General features: G+C 42.7%; 1 protein-coding gene across 4 annotated transcripts in view; it reads left to right on the top strand.

Moving 5' to 3' along the window:
• Positions 1-21989, top strand: part of CRACD (capping protein inhibiting regulator of actin dynamics) — a 317185-nt gene that overhangs the window by 221369 nt on the left and 73827 nt on the right. For 3 of the 4 annotated variants that reach the window (XM_081227031.1, XM_081227033.1, XM_081227030.1), the window contains exon 3: positions 17007-17142. The exons of the other annotated variant lie outside the window; for it this stretch is intronic. In XM_081227031.1, coding sequence (XP_081083157.1) covers positions 17101-17142 — 42 coding nt within the window. In that variant the 5' untranslated portion in view covers positions 17007-17100. The remainder of the gene's footprint in view (positions 1-17006; positions 17143-21989) is intronic. 4 annotated transcript variants of the gene reach the window in all.

Raw genomic sequence — 21989 nt, 5'->3', positions numbered from 1 at the left:
ACAGCAGGTTCTTATTAGTCATCAATTTTATACACATCAGTGTATACATGTCAATCCCAATCACCCAATTCATCACACCACCATCTCCACCCCCTGCCGCTTTCCCCCCTTGTTGTCCATACGTTTGTTCTCTACATCTGTGTCTCAACTTCTGCCCTGCAAACTGGTTCATCTGTACCATTTTTCTAGTTTCCACATATATGCATAAATGTACGATATTTATTTTTCTCTTTCTGACTTACTTCACTCTGTGTGACAGTCTCTAGATCCATCCACGACTGTACAAATGACTCAATTTCATTCCTTTTTATGGCTGAGTAATATTCCATTGTATATATGTACCACAACTTCTTTATCCATTTGTCTGTCGATGGGCATTTAGGTTGCTTCCATGACCTGGCTATTGTAAATAGTGCTGCAACAAACATTGGGGTGCATGTGTCTTTTTGAATTACGGTTTTCTCTGGTATATGCCCAGTAGAGGTATTGCTGGATCATACGGTAATTCTATTTTTAGTTTTTTAAGGAACCTCCATACTGTTCTCCATAGTGGCTGTATCAATTTACATTCCCACCAACAGTGCAAGAGGGTTCCCTTTTCTCCACATCCTCTCCAGCATTTGTTGTTTGTAGATTTTCTGATGATGCCCATTCAAATTGGTGTGAGGTGATACCTCATTGTAGTTTTGATTTGCATTTCTCTAATAATTAGTGATGTTGAGCAGCTTTTCATATGCTTCTTGGCCACCTGTATGTCTTCTTTGGAGAAATGTCTATTTAGGTCTTCTGCCCATTTTGGGATTGGGTTGTTTGTTTCTTTAATATTGAGCTGCTTGAGCTGTTAATATATTTTAGAGATTAATCCTTTGTCCGTTGATTCGTTTGCAAATATTTTCTCCCATTCTGAGGGTTGTCTTTTCATCTTGTTTATGGTTTCCTTTGCTGTACAAAAGCTTTTAAGTTTCATTAGGTCCCATTTGTTTATTTCTGTTTTTATTTCCACTACTCTAGGAGGTGGATCAAAAAAGATCTTGCTGTGATTTATGTCAAAGAGTGTTCTTCCTATGTTTTCCTCTACGAGTTTTATAGTGTCCAGTCTTACATTTAGGTCTCGAATCCATTTTGAGTTTATTTTTGTGTATGGTGTTAGGGAGTATTCTAATTTCATTCTTTTACATGTAGCTGTCCAGTTTTCCCAGCACCACTTATTGAAGAGACTGTCTTTTCTCCATTTTATATCCTTACCTCCTTTGTCATAGATTAGTTGACCATAGGTGCGTGGGTTTATCTCTGGGCTTTCTATCTTGTTCCATTGATCTGTGTTTCTGTTTTTGTGTCAGTACCATATTGTCTTGTTTACTGTAGCTTTGTAGTATAGTCTGAAGTCAGGGAGTCTGATTCCTCCAGCTCTGTTTTTTTCTCTCAAGACTGCTTTGGCTATTCGGGGTCTTTTGTGTCTCCATACAAATTTTAAGATGATTTGTTCTAGTTCTGTAAAAAATGCCATTGGTAATTTGATATGAATTGCATTGAATCTGTAGATTGCTTTGGGTAGTATAGTCATTTTCACAATCTTGATTCTTCCAATCCAAGAACATGGTATATCTCTCCATCTGTTTGGATCCTCTTTAATTTCTTTCATCAGTGTCTTCTAGTTTTCTGCATACAGGTCTTTTGTCTCCCTAGGTAGGCTTATTCCTAGTTATTTTATTCTTTTTGTTGCAGTGGTAAATGGGAGTGTTTCCTTAATTTCTCTTTCAGATTTTTCATCATTAGTGTATAGAAATGCAAGAGATTTCTGTGCATTAATTTTGTATCCTGCAACTTCACCAAATTCATTGATTAGCTCTAGCAGTTTTCTGGTGGCATTTTTAGGATTCTGTATGTATAGTATCATGTCATCTGCAAAGAGTGACAGTTTTACTTCTTCTTTTCCAATTTGTATTCCATTAATTTCTTTTTCTTCTCTGATTGCCATGGCTAGGACTTCCAAAACTATGTTGAATAATAGTGATGAGAGTGGACATCCTTGTCTTGTTCCTGATCTTAGAGAAAATGCTTTCAGTTTTTCACCATTCAGAATGATGTTTGCTGTGGGTTTGTCATATATGGCCTTTATTATGTTGAGGTAGGTTCCCTCTATGCCCACTTTCTGGAGAGTTTTTATCATAAATGGGTGTTGAATTTTGTCAAAAGCTTTTTCTGCATCTATTGAGATGTTCATATGGTTTTTATTCTTCAGTTTGTTAATATGGTGTATCACATTGATTGATTTGCATATATTGAAGAATCCTTGCATCCCTGGGATAAATCCCACTTGATCATGGTGTATGATCCTTTTAATGTGCTGTTGGATTCTGTTTGCTAGTATTTTGTTGAGGATTTTTGCATCTATATTCATCAGTGATATTGGTCTGTAATTTTCTTGTTTTTGTAGTATATTTGTCTGGTTTTGGTATCAGGGTGATGGTGGCCTCATAGAATGAGTTTGGGAGTGTTCCTTCCTCTGCAATTTTTTGGAAGAGTTTGAGAAGTATGGGTGTTAGCTCTTCTCTAAATGTTTGATAGAATTCACCTGTGAAGCCATCTGGTCCTGGACTTTTGTTTGTTGGAAGATTTTTCTTTCTTTCCTTTTTTTTTTTGTGGTACCTGGGCCTCTCACTGTTGTGGCCTCTCCCATTGCGGGGCACAGGCTCTGGACACGCAGGCTCAGCAGCCATGGCTCCCGGGCCTAGCCACTCCGTGGCACGTGGGATCTTCCCAGACCGGGGCACGAACCCGTGTCCCCTGCATCAGCAGGAGGACTCTCAACCACTACGCCACCAGGGAAGCCCCTGTTGGAAGATTTTTAATCACAGTTTCCATTTCATCACTTGTGATTGGTCTGTTCCTATTTTCTATTTCTTCCTGGTTCAGTTTTGGAAGGTTATACCTTTCTAAGAATTTGTCCATTTCTTCCAGGTTGTCCATTTTATTGGCATAGAGTTGTTTGTAGTAGTCTCTTAGGATGCTTTGTATTTCTGTGGTGTCTGTTGTAACTTCTCCTTTTCCATTTCTAATTTTATTGATTTGAGTCCTCTCCCTCTTTTTCTTGATGAGTCTGGCTAATGGTTTATCAATTTTGTTTATCTTCTCAAAGAACCAGCTTCAAGTTTTATTGATCTTTGCCATTGTTTTCTTTGTTTCTATTTCATTTATTTCTGCTGTGATCTTTATGATTTCTTTCCTTCTGCTAACTTTGGGTTTTGTTTGCTCTTCTTTCTCTAGTTCTTTTAGGTTTAAGGTTAGATTGTTTATTTGAGATTTTTCTTGTTTCTTGAGGTATGCTTGTATAGCTATAAACTTCCCTCTTAGAACTGCTTCCCATAGTTTTGGCTTGTCGTGTTTTCACTGTCATTTGTCTCTAGGTATTTTCTGATTTCCTCTTTGATTTCTTCAGTGATTTCTTGGTTATTTAGCAACATATTGTTTAGCCTCCATGTGTTTGTGTTTTTTACGTTTTCCCCCCCTGTAATTCATTTCTAATCTCATAGCATTTTGGTCAGAAAACATGCTTGATACGATTTCAGTTTTATTCAATTTACTGAGGCTTGATTTGTGACCCAAGATGTGATATATCCTGGAGAATGTTCTGTGCACACTTGAGAAGAAAGTGTAATCTGCTGTTTTTGGATGGAATGTCCTATAAATATCAATTAAATCTATCTGGTTTGTTGTGTCATTTAAAGCTTCCGTTTCCTTATTTATTTTCATTTTGGATGATCTGTTCATTGGTGTAAGTGAGGTGTTAAAGTCCCCCACTATTATTGTGTTACTGTTGATTTCCTCTTTTATAGCTGTTAGCAGTTGCCTTATGTATTGAGGTGCTCCTATGTTGTGTGCATATATATTTATAACCCTGCTGCCGGGGGGCTGTAACTGTCGGGGAGAGTGGGCCCGCCGCAGAGACGACAGGCCCCCCCTAGCAACCTTCCCCACCAGCCTTCACAGCCGTCCCGGAGCCGGTCATAGTGCACCGCTGAAGTGGAAATGCGCCTGGCGTCGGCCGGTCACCAACCAGGGGTCAGTCCCCCGCCGGGCCCACCCCCCGCCCCGCACACCCCCCTGCGACCCCCCTCCCCCGCCCGCACCCGCCAGCGGAGACGCGGGGGGAGGGGCGAGGGGCGGAGGGAGGGCAGGGGGAGGGGTCAGGAGGAACGGGGAGCGGGAAAGATCCGCCGGGCCGCTGGCACGGCCAGATCCGCCGCCGGGTTGAGTCCTCCGGGCGGACTGCACGGACCCTACCCGTTTAAGATGTTTTTTAAGAAAGGAATAAATGCAGCCTTGATGAGGTTATACCTGGCTGAGGTGGTTAAGTTCATGTTGGCAGGAGAGACAAGGGGCGTATTTTCCTCCTCTGAAACCCTAAAATAGGAGGTAGGAATTTGACGTGGAACAGAAAGGGATAATTTTGAAGTAGGACATAGGTGCAGAGTGTAACAGCCTAGCTTGGAAGGGTAAGCAGCTGCTCCCATTTACTTGAGGGTTTTGTGCCCTGCATTGGGGGTCCATGGGCATCTTGATAGCAGAGAGAGGACCTGGGGAAAGATACAGGTCATGTTTGAGGCTGCCTACTTGAAATATGTGCCTCTGGCTGACCCCACACCCCTGCCTCCCCAATAATGTAAATTGTATGAGACCCTTATTCAGTAGTCTCTCCCCGCCACCAGCACACATAGATACAGACAAACACACACACGTGCGCGCGCACACCAGTGTTAAAATTTCAGGTCGTTTTTAGGGCTGATCCAGTACCTTCACTTCACAAGTGCTGTTAGCGTTAGAGATATGACTGGACTCCAGGTCAGCTGATTTTGCACATGGTAATCCTTTTGTCTAGAACAACCCCACCCCTATCTCCACCTCCTTCCCCCAGCTAATTCCTCTTCATCGTTCAGATTTCTGCGCAAATGCACCTTCCTCGAGGGAGCAAGCTTTCTCTGGCCCCCTGAGCCTAGATCAGGACCCCTGCCGCCAATGTTCACACAGCTTCCGTAAAAGCAGGCCTGCATGCCTTGCCCTTCATCGTATTTCCAGCCTCTAGCACTGTGCCTGGCACATAGCAGGCATTCAGTAATTATTCACTGAATGAATGAGTACATGAATCCTGCCCTTGTTACCATACTGACTCTTCCCACTGTACCAGTCAGTGTTCGTCTAATTCATCCTTCAGTTTCCCATCATGATGAAGAGTATCGCTGTCCCTCTGACCTGCTGGAAAAGGAAAATTACACGGTTGGTGTAGTGAAACAGCATGTCACCAGTGAAATTACAGTGAAGCTCAGGCTCCCTGATTACCGTGTGTGCTTAGGTCCCTTGGCCTTGCTGCTTTTCAGAAGATGAAGTCAGAAAAGAATTATTTTACTTGATCATTTATTGTCTATCCATAGGAACCTGGAATGTGCTGAAATTGAACAGGGAGTAGAGAAGAGGTACAAAAGCATTAAATGCATGAAAATTAGGACTAAGCAGGAGAACAAATAGAGCTGAGCTGAGTAAGTCTGGGGGAAAGAAGGATGATGAATCAGTTTCGGCAATTATTGGAGTACAAGATGTGGGAGAGCAGCAGATCAGGAGCTAGGGTCCTCTTGTGAATACAGGTGCTTTCACTCATGAGCTGTGTGACCTTAACCAAGCCAGCCTCTTTATCTGTTAAATAGATATGCTGTCTTCAAGGATTATTATGAGGACAAAAAAATGCACGTGACATTACACTATCTGCTATAAAAAAGCACTTTACAAATGCAGGACATAATATTACTATTGAGATAAAGAGGTTGTCGATAACTAGCTTTTTATAATATTACTACTGAGATAAAGAGGTTGTTGATAACTAGCTTTCTATTTCCAGAGCATAGACCAAGACTAAATTGATTCCAACAGTGGCTAGAGAGGTTTTTTTGTGTTTTTTTAAATTTATTTATTTTTATTTATTTATTATTTTTGGCTGTGTTGGGTCTTCGCTGCTGTGCGCAGCTTTCTCTAGTTGCAGCGAGCGGGGGCTACTCTGTTGCAGTGCGTGGGTGTTGCAGTGTATGGGCTTCTCATTGTGGTGGCTTCTCTTTTTGCAGAGCACATGGGCTTCAGTAGTTGTGGCTCGCGGGCTCTAGAGCACAGGCTTAGTAGTTGTGGCCCACGGGCTTACTTGCTCCGCGGGCATGTGGGATCTTCCCGGACCAGGGATCGAACCCGTGTCCCCTGCATTGGCAGGCAGATTCTTAACCACTGCACCACCAGGGAAGCCTGGCTAGAGATGTTTATGAAAAGATCTTTCTCCAGGTGGGGCATCTGAGGAGTGGAACAGATAGCGTGGAAGCCCGTGGAACCCCTACAGAATGTTAGAGGCAGGCTAGACGACTGCTCATCCTACGTGATCTAGGCATGGGACTGAGCCAAGGGGCTGAAGTAGATGATCCTTTGACTTCCAGTTCTGAGAATCTGTGTTTTAAGATTCCAAACTTTCCTCCTCTCCCTTGAATTTTTTATGACGTATCCTGTTTCTATTGTAATTATTAGGTGATTTGGTACTCTATAGCCTATTGAGTACCAAATATTTTCATAAACTACCAGAGTCCAGGATGAACCTCCAAGACGCCACACAATGTGTAATCTGACTTCAGACTCTTCCAGCAACTCTAGTTTGTTTGATGAGGATAGTTAATTGCTCTTTAGCATTTCATTTGAATGAGTCTCACGGATCTGCTTAGGAAGAAAAGTGCTGATCAATTACAATTGCCCTTGTTGTCATGGAAACAAGCTGTAATTGGACTATAATTATATTTCCTTATTCCTGAAGTGAATCCCTAATCATTGCCATGGTAATTACCCAATATCTATGGTCCCAAATTACATGATTCTTGTCCAAAAAAGACAAAGGAGGGCTGGCCTGAGACATGTGTTAACTGTGCAGCTGCAGAGAGTCTTCTCCTTTTTTGGGTAGGGAGAATTTCCCTCTGTAGGCTCCATACTCCAAGGTTAGATGATGTCAGTGGGTCTTAGATGTGCCCAGAGTTTAGAGTAGTGGCTAGAAGACTGTATCAGGTAGGATGATTTCAGTTGTAACAGAAAACACTTCTACTGGTATCTTTCTTCAACAGTAATGAAATATATTATCTGATTCCTGATAGTCTGGAAGACTTTCCAAGTTCCAAGGTCCATTAATGAAGCAACCCAGCAACATCAGCAAGATCCAGTCTGATTCCTTTTTTTCTCTCGTATTTTCAGGGAGTAGGCTCTTGCCCTCAGGCTTGTTTCCTCATAGCTCCAAGATGGCTGCCACTGTTCCAGGTGTCACATGCAGACGACACAGACCAGGAACGGAAAGGGGATCATCCCTGTCTGTGTCACATTTTATTCATGAGGAGACCTTGCCCAGAAACACCTCCCCCAGCAAACTTTCCCTCCCTTTTCATTGTTCCTTTCACAGCAGACCCCACTGCAAACAGTAGTTCCAGACAACAGAACTTAAAATGAAGATGGCTCTGCTTGACTCCTCCCTGCACTCCTTAGCACTAACTGCGCAGTGGGTGAAGGATGGAAGAGCATGTCTAAGAGATAACTTTGTTTTGCTTTCCTTCTCACCTTCCCTCTTTACTGTCACCTTCCAGTGCCTAAGCTCCAGGCCACAGGCCCATCACACACCCTCTGTCTGATCTCTACCACTTCTGCAGATAAGCATGGGCATAGAGCACTGGACCTGGGCTTGGACATCCTAGGAGCATGGGGCGTGCCATCCTTTGTTCTCAGGCAGCAGCATGTGCCACCAAGAAAGAAAGGCAGCCTCTTGGGGGAGAAGTGATATCAGAACACCAGAGAAATGTTCAAATGAGCTGTCCATGCAGATGGGCTAGGTGGGAAAGGAGAATCAAAAGGAGATCCAAAGGCATAGTGTGATGGCTGTTTTTGGTCATTCAGCTGTTAGCATCCTGTTCTTCTTCTCAACAGCACCCACATTTCCTTTCAGGGAATCAACTTTGCCTCACTGTGTGCCCTTATGACAGGACATAGTGCCTGCTTCCTATGACAGAAGCCAAAAGGGCCAGATCTTTTACATGCCCTCCCGCTGAAGCCTGGCATGAGCATGTGATCCAGCCTGGCCCATCAGTCTTTGTCTCCTAGGGCTTTGACTTGGCAGGTGGGTCCGGGAAGTAAGGACACAACCACGAGAGCAGCCTGTAACTGGGCTCTTCCCACGGTGTGATGGCCGCTGTGGTTCCTGATGCCTAGACCTCTCTTTACCCCTGTTTTTCTCCAAGCTTTGACTCTAGCTTTCATTGTCCTTTGAGCCCTCACTGTTCATCTACTAGATTTTCTTTTGGTTGAGTGAGACAAAGTTAGTTTCTGTTAACTTGCAACAAAGAACTATAACTGACACAGAATGAAACCTGAAAAACTTGGTGAGAGAGAGAGAAGGCATGAAATAGAAGGTGGGAAACAAAGCCTGGAGCAATTCCCTGGTTTGAGTTGAAAAGGAGGCCCGGAAGGAACCTTTAAAGGTGCTGAACATCCTGACTTGCCCACCCTTTGGCTTCTCAGAACTTTCTCTTATGGCCTCCTACATAGGCCTGCCCTCCCTGAACAATACCCACCATCAGAAAATGTTCCCCCCTCCTCCCATCAGTATGTTTGCATCATGCTTTCACTCCCTCAGTGACCTCTCCATGGGAAACACATCCGGTTAACTACCCTTCAGTGTTAATCCTTTACTCATCCATTGAAAAAAAACTTATTCACAAACTTTATTTGGTAAAGTTCTGTGGGAGAAACAAAGATAACAGATGTGATCTCTGTCCTCACGCAACTCCTAGTACTGTGGTGGAGACAAGATGATACCATTATCATTATTAGAATCACATCTGTGGAGCATTTTACAATATGCAAAGCACTTTTATTTTCCCTCTCATTTAAGGCACGATGATAGTAACCATAACATAGACATGTATGTAACAAGAGATGCATGCATAGGGCTTTCAGCGGGAGAAAAGATCCCATTCTTCCAGGGAAATAGGAAAGGCTTTGTGGGGTTGATAAGATGTGAGCTGGACCTTGAAGGATGGATAGGACCTGAACTGAGAGATTGGCATTGGGCTGTCCATCCATGGGGAGGAAGAGCCCATGCAGTGATAGAGCCCAGAGTGGGTATTCGGGGAACTGAATGGTTGGGTTTGCCTTACAGGATGTTTGAAGTAGGGTAACATTTGATAATAATAGGTAACACTTCTATAAGAACTTAACTCATTTAATCCTAACAAAAGCTCCATGAGGTAGGTCCTATTATCATCCTCATTTACAGATAAGGAAACTGAGGCACCTGGAGGTTTAGTGACGTGCCCAAGGCCACACAACTAGAAGTGGGAGAACCAGGTTTCACAAGGAGGCACACTGGCCTGAGTCTGAGCACTAAATCCCTGCACTGCATGGACTCCGTTTTGTAGAGCCAGAGTGGTTCAGTGTCCTTAAATGCCAAACATGAAGAGCATTAAATGCCAAGCAACCATTACAGCTTCATCTGGTAGGACTTTGGCAAAAAGGAACCACTAGAGGTTTCTGAGCTGGCACAGTAATTGCTTGAAGATTGATGTAGGATTTGAGAGGAAGTGGAATTGGAGATTCAGTTGGAGACCATTTACAGGTGTCAATCATATTACAGAAATAAGCAGAGGATCCTCTGAGGGCAGTCGAAAGGCCAGCGAGTATTACTGTCACTGTCCCCCTGGTATCAGTTCTGTCTTGATCAAGTCTCTCCCTTCACCTCCCAGGGCCTTAGCTTCTTTGACCAAAAGGATTCCAGTCGTGGCCTCCGTGATCACAGAGTCAGCAGAGACTGCTGGCTGTGCCAGGGCTGCCATCTGCCAGAGCTGCCGCTGCCCTGGATTCGCAGCTCCCTCTCTTGGTGCTCATTTCCATTAGAGACCCACTAGAGATGTGACGAGCAGCTCTCCGGGCTTCCAAGCACAGTCGTGGAGGAGTGTGGCAGGCAGAGTCCAGTGCAGGCCTAAAATGGGTCTGGGAGCTCAGGATTTGCAGTCCTACTCATTGATTTCTGTATTGTTTTTGAAGGATTTCTGCCTGTGAAAGGACAAATAGTTGTTACTCACTAAGGTCTTTTGCACAATACCTTTCCCCTAACCTGGGTCTGACCTTACTTACAAAATAATATAGCACAGAAGCTGAGGGATGATAGTAACACAGAAATAGGAAAGATTGGAGTTTTGTGGGAAATGCTTGATGAGTTTGGTTTTGTTCATGTTGAGTTTGCAGAGACAGTGGGATAGCCAAGTAGCTGGAGACACCGTGGGTAGAAGAGAGTGTAGTATTGGAGTTAGATAGACAGTTATTAAAAGTGATTGTTAAAGCCCAAAGAGTAGCCTCAGGTTGTTCTACCATCTCTGCCTTTGGAAAGATAACCAGGGAAGTCAGTGAAGAGTTGAGGAGAAGATGAAAAGCTGGCCTCCCTGGGCTGATTAGAAGCCTCTGATTAGATGTTTAGAATCCCAACCTCTCTGCCTATAACAATATCATCAATGACAACAACAACAAAACCTTTCTTTGCATAAAGGCCCCAGGAACTTCTGCTCTTTGGACCTCTAAGTCCTAATGGACCATTTTTCTGGTGTCTGTAAGTCATGGCTCTGCGATTCTTCTCTAAGCTTATGAAAACTGTTCCTCGGAGCCCAATGTTGTTCCAAATTTCCCAAGTGGGCCTCTTTTCCTCTCCTTCTAGAGTTTGCTTTTCCCACATGTGCTTGACATTTGACCTCAGATCTTGTTTACATTAAGATGTCTGTTAAATGACTGTATTGACAATCCTTCAGTTACAAGTTAAAAATCTGGGGGATTTTAGAGGTCTTTATATATCTCACAATCGATCAAGAGGCTACTCCGTGTTCTAAGCATCACAAGAAAAGGTTCCCACACAGCAAGTCCCATTTCTTCCATCTGAGCAGATAGTCTGAGGGTAAGTTGCGGCACTGAGGCTCAGAGGCCCCTCGCCTCTTGACCCACTCATAATAAATGGAAGGGGGGAGAATTGGCCTACTGTGCAATCACTTGTGAAAGATCTTTAAGTGTCAAGAGTAAAGAAGTCCAGATGAACTCGGCTAAGGTACAAGTTGTAGTAAATTGCCCCTCCATCTCCTAATCATGTAGTTTATAGTTCCCAGCTGGTTAAGGACAAAGATTCCCACCAAACTCTTTGTTCATTAGAACATAATTTCAAGCTGAGTTCGCCACACGTGGGCTATTCAGTTTCCATTCCAACCCTGCCTCAAAATCTGGAACTTTGGGCAACATTCTTACCCACTCTTTGTCTCAGCTTCCTCTTCAGAGAAAAGGAAATAATCTACATTGTAGAGTTGTTTGGAGCCGACATTGGTAACCATGATTACCAAAGATCTAAAGTTACACAAAGTGCCAAGGATGTAATGTTAACTTGCATTATGTAAACTGAATTATTTAGAAGAGAGTGTTCATTAGTGTAACTAATAAACCAATGACCATTCTCCTGCACTGTTTCTTCTCAGAGCTTTAAAAAGGGACAAAAACCAAATATAGGAAGAAAAAGGTACAAATGTTTTTTATCACTTTGAAAAGTAGTCCTCTTAAGAACAATGGCCTTATCAAAAAGTAGGTTCTGTCATGTGTAGAGACTTAATAAATATCAAAACATTTTTAGTTACTTTCACTTCTGACTATGATGAAGTAGCTTGTAGCAAATCGGTACTCCCACCAAGAACAACTGGAAATACATATAAAATATTAAAACAGAGACATCTGTTTGAAGGTGTCAGATTGCTGCTAAGGCACCAGACTTGAGCAGTGAGATCCTGGAGAGAAGGGAGGCCCACTGAGTTGAGACCAACTTTCTGCATATTGCTTCTCTCCTGTTGGCATTAGTTGACTCTCAGGTGCAGGTCAAGAGACCAAAAAGGCTCAGGGTAGCTGCCAAGAGGAGGAGAAGGCAGCAGAGCTGTAGGCAATCTCATGGAGCTGGGAACACAAAAATTAGAGTTTGAGGCTACCATGACAGCCAGGACTTGAGGGACTAAGTTCCCCCCAAGAGAAGAGAAGCCCAGAATGAACCTAAATCTAGGCAACAGTTTTCCTTTTGAGGAATCTGTTGATACAGCTGCACAGGAATGCAGGCTGAAAAACAGGGCAGTCTATGGTGCTGGAAAGACAAAAACTGGAGTTTGAGAATCCACCAAGGAGAAGGGCCTTAGGAAATAACACAGATTCTTAGTTAAGACTCCAGGAGGCCTGTACCCTACAAGTGGGGATGAAGCAGAGGTAGTCTGAGCCTGACAAAGATTGCTAACCAGCCAAGATCAGCTTGGTTTCTGATTGGATTGAGGTATTTTTGTTCCTTTGCTGCTTGCTAGAGGAGCGAGCAAGTCCTCTCTGAAAGGAGAGAACCCAGCCTCTACAGTTTTTTGTGCATTATGTGCAGAATTCAATTAAAAAATTACCAGGCAGTTAAGAATCACACTGTGAGGAAAACAAGATAATAGAAATAGACCCAAAGGGGGCTAAGATATTGCAGTTTCAGACAGAGCCTTTTAAACAATTGTGGTTAATATATTCAACAAAATAGTTGACAAGGTGGATAATTTCACTAGAGAACTAGAATCTGTTAAAAAGGATCATATGGAAATTCTTTTTTTTTCTTAACATCTTTATTGGAGTATAATTGCTTTACAGTGGTGTGTTAGTTTCTGCTGTATCACAAAGTGAATCAGCTATACATATACATATATCCCCATATCCCCTACCTCTTGCGTCTCCCTCCCACCCTCCCTATCCCACCCCTCTAGGTGGTCACAGAGCACGGAGCTGATCTCCGTGTGCGGCTGCTTCCCATGAGCTATCGATTTTACATTTGGTTGGAAATTCTTGATTTGAAAAATGCTACTGATAGTAAGAACTCAGTAGGTAGTTTTAACAACAGACTGGACACCACTAAAGAGAGGATTAATGAGCTAAAAGCTAGGTCAGTAGTAAAATCCAGACTGAATCATATTGAGTAAAAAGAACAACAGATACAGAAAAGAGCATGAAAGACATGTGGCTCATGTTGAAAAGGTCTAACATTGGAGAATCAGAGGGAGAATAGAGAAAAACGGGGCAGAAGCAGTATTTGAAGAAATAATGGCTGATAATTTTCCCAAACTGATGAAAGACACCAAGCCACAGGTTTAAGGAGTATTATGTACCCTAAGCTAGATAAATTAGAAGAAATTCACACCTAGCCACAACAGACTAAAACTGAGAAAACCAAAGACAAAGAAAAATCTTAAACTCAGCTATAAGAGACAGACTGCTTGTCTTTTCAAAGAAGCAGTAATATAAGTGCATCTATAGAAATTCTATAGCTAACATCATAACTTAAGGTAAAATATTGAATACTTTTTTGCTCAGTTTGGGAATATGACAAAGTCCACCATTACCACTTCTGTTTAAATTCATATGAAGATCCTAGCTAATTGCAGTATGGAAGGAAAGGAGAAAGGAAGGAAGGGAGGAAGGAGAGAAGGAAATTGAAAATGAACAAATAAAACTCTTTTGTCATAGATAACATGATTGTATACATAGAAAATCTAAAAGAATCAACAGTCATATTATTATGATTAACAAATAAATTTAGCTAAGCCTTGTTATAACATCAGTAATCAATAACCAAGTGATACTTTAATATTCTGCCAATAAACAATTAGAAAAATAAAAATTTTAGCCTATACCATTTACAGTAGATTTAGAAACATCAAATATGTAGGAATAAATCTATCAAAATATGTAAAAGACCTCTATACAGAGAACTACAAAACATTATTGAGAGTAAGTAAAGAGGATCTAAATATTCATAAATGAAGGAATATCCAGTGTTCATGGATTAAAAGATTGACTATTGTAAAGATGTCAGGTATCCCAAAGTTTATCTATAGATCCAATGTCATCACAAAAGTAATCCTAGGAGTGCATTACAGTCTGTGTGTGTGTGTGTGTGTGAGTTTATGTAGAAATGCAGAGACAAGAGTAGCCATCTGGAAAAAAAAAAGCTGGAGAACATAAACTGCTAGATATCAAGACTCATTAAAAAGCTATAGTAAGTAAGACAGTGTGGTATTACTGCTGTAAAAACAGACAAATAGACCCGTAGAACACAGTCCAGAAACAGGTTCACACGTATACAGTCATTCAATTTATGGCAAGTCACTCATTGTCTTTAAGCGTCAGTTTCCTCATCTATAAATAGGCTTAATAATAGTGCCTTCCACATAAGGTTTAAATATTATATATCACAAGGATTTAGGTGTTATATTAAAGAAGTTAGCACACATGGAGGGGACATAGCAAGTGCCCAGTAACATTTAGCCAGTATTAATGTTACCACTGTGACTACCACTATTATTACTAATTCATTTTCTCTATTTTTCAGAAGGTCATCTGGAAGTGGGGAATGTGGGGACATTAAATCCTGGTTGGCAACAAGGAATATTTGGGGCAACACAGAAGAGCAGGAAACTGTCAGTTCTTAGCCTTCCTGGAAAAAAGAATTAGAGCAGAGAGTTAAATTTCATGAATCAGTCAAAAGACTGACTTGGAAACTGGAGGGGAACTTGGCCTAGCTCTGGTGTATAATGTACATACAACTGTGAGACATTAGTAAGCATTTCTGAAGCATCTAAAGTGGACTTGTCCATATATGTGTTTATAAGAATATTTGAGAGCCTGCGTGCGTATATAAGCCATTTGTAAAAACACTGTGTAGAAAATGAAGTCAGTTACCTCTTTCATCTGAATCATAGCCAGGGATCTGAGAGAAAAGTTTAGACACAATATTAAAAGGTTTGATCCATAACTTTGAACGGAAAGTTTATTTCATAGCATCTTCAGGTGAACTTGGAAGTTCATTTGTAGCATAGGTCACAGAGTCTCTGAGGACAGGGAGATAGTGGTACATTTAATTTCCTTTTCATATTCATATTCATATCCTAAAACAATGCCTCATATTTCATAAAGTGGGTTGCTGCTATATAGTGCCTTGTGCTATTTAGCCGAAGGCTTACCCATTATTCCAGCTATTTAGTGTCTCCAGCCCTCCCATATTCCAGCCCACATGGCATTGGCATCCTGTCTTCCTCTCCCACTGATCCGCCCAAACCCCATCTCACTCATGGGAAGGAATACTAGAGACCTTCCACCACTTTAAAACACTTCAGCTGCCTGGCCTGGGATAGTATTCAGCAGATCTGAATTGTTTCTTATGCTACAACTTCTATTTAGGCGACTTTAAATAAGGTTATTTACTCCCTAAGTTTTATTTGCCACAAAATATTGGTGATGAGATAATGAAAGTAAAACTCTCAGCACAGTGTTTTCATCAAAGTAGGGATTGGTGGTTATTATTATGATTGCCGGGGGCTTCCCTGGTGGTGCAGTAGTTAAGAATCTGCCTGCCAATGCAGGGGGACACGGGTTCGATCCCTGGTCTGGGAAGATCCCACATGCCGCGGAGCAACTAAGCCCGTGCGCCACAACTACTGAGCCTGTGCTCTAGAGCCTGTGAGCCACAACTACTGAGCCCGTGTGCCGCAACTACTGAAGCCCGCGCACCTAGAGCCCATGCTCTGCAACAAGAGAAGCCACCGCAATGAGAAGCCTGCGCACCACAACGAAGAGTAGCCCCCGCTCCCGGCAACTAGAGAAAGCCCGCGTGCAGCAACGAAGACCCAACACAGCCAAAAATAAATAAATAAATGTTAATATATATATCTTATTATTGCCGAAGATCACATAGCCAGGAGGCTCACATCCGAGTCTTCTGTTTCTAAACCTCATATGCTTTGTTACCATGCTGCTCGTAATTTGGCAAATTTGATGAAAAAATTTGGTACTCAGTCTTTCCAAGTAGGTCTAAACTTGGTCAGGACCCTGCCTGCTGCATTTCTGTAATTCAGTTCAGAGGTACAGCTGGAGGCCCATTTCCCCCAGTACTGCCTCTTCTTTCTTGCCCTAGGTCACTGATAAAACCTCCAGGTGAAACCCCTTTCTGGGGAGGGGAGAGGGAGAAGTGGGGCTCTCTCACCCCTGAGAGAGCTGCCTGTGTGCCTGGCATCATGGAAATGTGCCTGTCTTGCCTTATGGGGAGTGTGTGATTCTGCCCCTGTGTGTTCCTTCCCAGAGGTAACTTAATTTCCAAGATCAAGTAAGGAACAGTTGGTGTCTGCTGCTTCCTCTTCCTGCAGTTCACCCAGCCTATACCTCACAGTCAGGTAGAAGTCCAGATTTCCTTGACGTCCAGACTCCTTTGAAGTCCAACCTTTCAACTGAAAAGTGTTTATTGTTGGGTACCTACCACCTATAAGCTGCCCAATGCATGACACCCATTAGAATCTCCTTAACACACATTTCTCCTCCTCTTCTCTGAATTCCTAGAGTCTCGACAGAGAGGCTCTTTATTCCTGTCATCCCTATAGCAATTCCAGTCCTCATCAAGTCTTTGTTTTAGATGTATATATCTTTCTTCCAATCTGATTGCAATCTGAAAGAAAGAAACTCTTGCCTCTTACTTCTAGATCTGCATGTTACTTAAAAAGTACTTGTTGACAAGACTTTACTGGGCTAAAACTGATAGTGACAGCTCATCAGGAGAAAGGCTCCTACAGTTAACATTTCTGAAGTGCCTTCTGTCCTGGGTTCTCTACAAACAAGTAGCGGTCTGAGTTCTCCCACTGAGTGGCTCTGAAACGTTGTTGTGTTGGAGACATGCTCCCTTATTCCAGTGGGACCCTTCTGTCTCCCCAGCTACTTGGCTGACCTCTCACAGAAAAGGACACCATGCTGGAAGTGCTTTCTGAATGAGACAGGGGATGTGGGTGGAGTCCCCTAAATCCGGAAGAAAAGGAAATTGAATTGCCAAAAGGAATCTTATCATCCTAATAAAATGAAGCACATGATTTGCATTCCAGGTCCTTCAACTATTCTGTGGGAACCCGGGCGTTTTCCCATGACAGTATTTTTATCCCTGATGGGGGAGCAGAAAGTGAGCAGACAGTTCAAGCAATGTCACAGGACAACATCCTGGGCAAAGTCAAAACTCTTCAGGTAAGACAGCTTGAGATTGGAAGGTCAGAGCCATAGGGAAGGGGCCCAGCTATGGAGGGAAGTGGGGAAAGTTCCTAACTTGGCCTTGAGTAGTGGATTGGGAGGTCCAGGGGTTAGCTCTTGGGGAGAATGTTTGCTTTCTCAAACCTCACTCCGTTTTCTGGAAGCCTCTGTCCACCTGTGAGAGGTTCACTATCACCGTTGTACCCACCTACATAACACCCCCTCTCCTTTTCTCTCAAGTTGTTCCCTCATTTTTAACTGGACTTAATGAGGACAAGTACCCTAGAGAGGCTGCAGAACTTGGGTGAGAGGAAAGAGCTCCTAACCATTAAGTGTTGGCCATAATCCCTGAGCACAGGGTTGACTGTCAGCTGAGGGTATGCACAGCAAGTGTTCCCTTTCCAAGTCTCCATACTTGGACAGTGAATGGTGAGACTCTTTATTATTCTGTTGTGTTTGTAAATCTGGCTGCCCTGAGCCACCCTGTCTCAGAGGGGTGCTATAAAGCTCTTCAGCTTTGCTCCTGTTCACACTGCAGAGTTGGGCAGTTTTCCTACATAAAATTGACTCAGATGGTAACTCCTTAAGAATGAAAATATAATAAAATAATTTTTTACTAAATGAGATTGAAATAACGGGAAATCCAGGAAAAGCAAGGGGAGCAAAGACCCCTGGGATCTGACCAAGTAGGTTTGCCCGAGTGCTCAGTAGAATTCACTCACCCGACAGAAGTGCCTAAGCAAACACTTCTCTGAGCTGGGGGTGGTTGGAGGCAATGCAGACTATGAACAGGGGGCTCTAGTCTGCTGGTTTCCATCTAAGTCTACAACAACGAATGAACCAATAAATGAATGAGTGAATGAACCAGCAAAAACATAAAAAATAAAGGGGACAGCTGGCTTGTATAGCTACTGACACTCAGATTTTTCTATTTTCTTGAAATATTCTTGTTTCTACTGGTTATTAGCTATGTATTTTGTGATCTCTGTTTGGTTACATATTCCACACACGCTCAGCTGAATATAGCATATGGTGAGGTGGGAAATAGCCTTTCCCAACACCCTAAAACCACACCCAAACTTGCCTAGATCTTTGTAACTACCACACCACTGCCCAAGGCCATAGTCCTGCCCTCAGAACTAACCTAGGCACTTCCTTCAAAGTTCAGCTTTCCTAACTAGCTCCCCCGTTCTTGGTTCTTGCTGATTGCACTGCTACACGTTTTATAGACTCAGAAGAAAAAGTAAGTTGTCTCTTTTCATAAGCTGGAGAAGGGGGAAGGGTGTGACGGCCAAAGAAAACCTTGATCCCCTTCCTCCTTACCTTTCCTTCTTGAAGTCTTTTATTTCCTGGAGTATTATTGCTACGAAGTAATGAACCCTCATAATACTCCCTTTCTAAGGGGAATGACTTACAGGTTTCAGTCTACAAAACAACTGTATTTTACAAGGGCTTTCAAGGAGTTCTTTAAAAATTCGATAATAGTCTGTCATCTTAAATGGTATCAGCTTTGTAATGTCACACCACCTGCCACTGCCACTCCAAGAAGTGGGTTTGGAGTTGTAAAAAATAGATAATTCCTCAGTATTGAAAATACAGAAACTCAATAGAAATATGTGAATGCCAGTTGTTTGTCTTAATGATGTAAGCCATAAGTTTAAAGCATCTGATCTCATAACTAATAAAATGTAAAACAACTAACTTCCCTGAAGCAACAATTCTGTTAAAACAGGAGAAGAAATGTGAGTAAACCAGAATAGCTGTCTAATTTAAGTGCTCTCCTTTGGACATTATCTACTCATACAAGGTCTGCCTAATTTTGCTTCTGCTGCATGGATTCACAAGCTTCCTTACAGCTCTAAAGTTATGTTTTTAAACAATAAAATAAGAGACTTTTGCTCTTCGAAGAGGGAAATGGGGACCATTATCATAGCAAATGTGATTTTTGGAGTGACATAAGATATAACTGTATCACCCCCAAAAGACTGTGCTTTATTTTTCAGTCGACTAAGCAGTGTGTTCCTGGTAAGTCGTAGAAATAGTAGTTAACTTTATTAACTTGCATGAATGCTTTGCATTTTTCCATAAAAACGTTATGCTGGTATTGATGCTTAGTAAGCAGCATAAAAGACTGCCCCCTCGTAGACTCCAGCATGGAATGAGGGTGTTTAGTTACGTCAGAGGCATGTATGTTTTTTATGTCTGAAATTGTCTTTGTGTATGTGTGTATGTTTATTTTAAAAAGAGAGAAGTAATGGCTAACACCTATTTGACAGTAAATGTCCTAGCAAGCTGATTTGCCACCATTATTAAGACATTCTTTTGAAATGAGATTTCTACTGGAATGTCATTAAAAAAAAAAAATGCCATTTTTCTCTGGCTTAAGAAATTTCCTAGTCCTTGGAAACCGGAGCCACGCCTGTAATGACTGCACTTGGAAAGGTTGCCCCCTAGTGTCCACACGTAGTCTTCTCAGCCAGAACTGTCCTATGTTGCACCCGTGATGGTTAGTATCTGTCTGCTGATGCTGAGTACAGAATGACTGAATACAGCATAAATAAGCCTACTCTTTTCTGAACGTCTTTTCTGAACAAAGTGAATCTACCACCTGCCAAAGTTTCTGTGGCAAGCAACTGAACCTTTAAAAGAAAAATTACTTTTTTCCCCTGAGTATAAAAATAATTCATGTGCAGAGTGAGAACAGATTTTAATATATAGGACAGTTACAGGGACAGAAACAACAGTGGTGTCCTTTTTGAGGACCCTATCCATAACAGTCAGTTGTTCTATGGCCAGTGGGTGAAATAAAAAGCCCCTGCCAGGCCTCTGCCACCACCTAGCTGTGCGGCCTTGGAGCAGGTCATTTAACCTCTCTGACCTTCATGTGCCCTATCTGAAAAATAAGAGGATGCACGTGATGGATGATCTGAAGGGCCCCTCCAGTTATTAAGATCTGCCATTTATACAAAATCACTGTTCACCTCCTATAGCACAGAGTGGCTTTGTAAGCTTTGCACTTCACTGCATTTGGACCACAATGACCTTGATGTTCCCTACAGTTGCCCAGAGCACAGATAGGGAGGTGGCTGTTTATTTCAGATCAAACCAGGCTGTGAAGTATGTATGCACCTATCGATGATAAGACTCAGGAACATCACAGTCTAAGCCTGCAAGTGATTTTTTAGAATTATACCAGATCTTTGTCAGAAAATGCTTAGTCTATTAGTCCACGGACTGTTTAGCTCAGGAGGGAAAACCTCCATATTCAGTAGCTGCTATCTCCTGCTGAGCTGGATTGCACTTTAAAATGCCAAAGTGTCTTACCTTTGAGGACTTGGGCACCTCATGCAGCTGTCGGACACAAAGAATAAATAGCTGCTCTTAGCCACTTCTGCACAGAGCGAACGTCCTTAAATCTGTGAGCTTTTGATTTTGCTTGTTCTTTTAAATTCATTTTAACTATGGGAGTATACGTAGTTCGCTCAAGAGGACAGCAACTTTATTCTTCTTCTGCCTTGTTCTTACAGACATGGTCTGAAGGATGGCTGTGAAAAGTCTGGGGAAATCTAAACTGGCAGTGTGAGAGCTGCAGAATATGATGTGCTTGGAATTTCCACACCATAGGAGAAAAGTCTCATAAATATGGATGTGCATTCCTGTAACATCATTCTCCAACATTCCATATTACAACAAAATGGCCCCATTTGAGTGAATAAAATATCGCCCCTTTTAGCTCACATTCCAGTCTAACAGTAACTCCATTCATAGCCACAAGTAACATGGACTCAGTTTAGGCACAGCAGTTCCACCCTCCCCTCTGGCTATTATCTCAGTACACATAAAGAATCCATGAGTATGTAAAAAATATATATCTATATATGGAGGGAGTGGTAATAGTTTATTTTCCTGAAAACTTAAGGGCAAGCTCATCTCAACAGACTGGTTTTCAGTTTTCAGTTCTTCCCATGACAATGCCTGAATGGCGGGCAGAATAAAAGTCACCAAAAAGCCACATTTATCCCCATATTCAATTCACTCGACACCTGAGATTGCCAGATAGGTTTCAGCAGTCACCTTTTAGTTGTCAGTAAATCACACAAAGTGTCCAACAGCCCAGTCTCCTTCGAGTCAACTGAAGGAAGCATTTGGAGTAGGAACCCCACAGGGCAGGTGCAAGAGCCTTGGCCTTAAGAGTCCAAGGCTCAGTCACCATGGCCTTGGACCTTCAGCCCTGGCCTGGCCTGTTCCACTGTCTGGTCCCCAACCAATGCAGGGTGTGTCTGTGAAGACAGTCCTTTGTCTGGACAGAGAGGCTGCAGCCCTCTCCCTAGACGATGGCCGTCATTTCTTTTTTTTTTTTTTGCGGTACGCGGGCCTCTCACTGTTGTGGCCTCTCCCGTTGCGGAGCACAGGCTCCGGACGCGCAGGCCCAGCGGCCATGGTTCACGGGCCCAGCCGCTCCGCGGCACGTGGGATCTTCCCGGACCGGGGCACGAACCCGTGTCCCCTGCATCGGCAGGCGGACTCTCAACCACTGCGCCACCAGGGAAGCCCTATTTCTTTCATGACCTGGGTCCTCCCCTCCTCCATCCCACGCCCTCCTCCCAAGCTCCCTAGCCAGCAGCCCGAACTTGTTTTCTCTAGAGGGATTTTAAATCCAGCTGTTTTATGGAGATGCTCATCGTTATTCTCAAAGGCAACAGCATTGTGTTTCTTTTGCCAGGATGCCCATATCTGTGACATAAATCAACCCTCTGGTATACACACACATTCTCCCTCCCTCCCTCCCGCTTTCTCTTCCTTCTTTCCCACCCACCTTCCCCACCCCGACCCTGCTCCCTTCA

This window comes from Mesoplodon bidens (genome assembly GCF_964165515.1).
Source record: "Mesoplodon bidens genome assembly, chromosome: 1".
NCBI classification, from domain to species: Eukaryota; Metazoa; Chordata; class Mammalia; order Artiodactyla; family Ziphiidae; genus Mesoplodon; species Mesoplodon bidens.
Note: the sequence above shows the minus strand (reverse complement) of the source record. Positions and strands in the feature narration are given on the sequence as shown.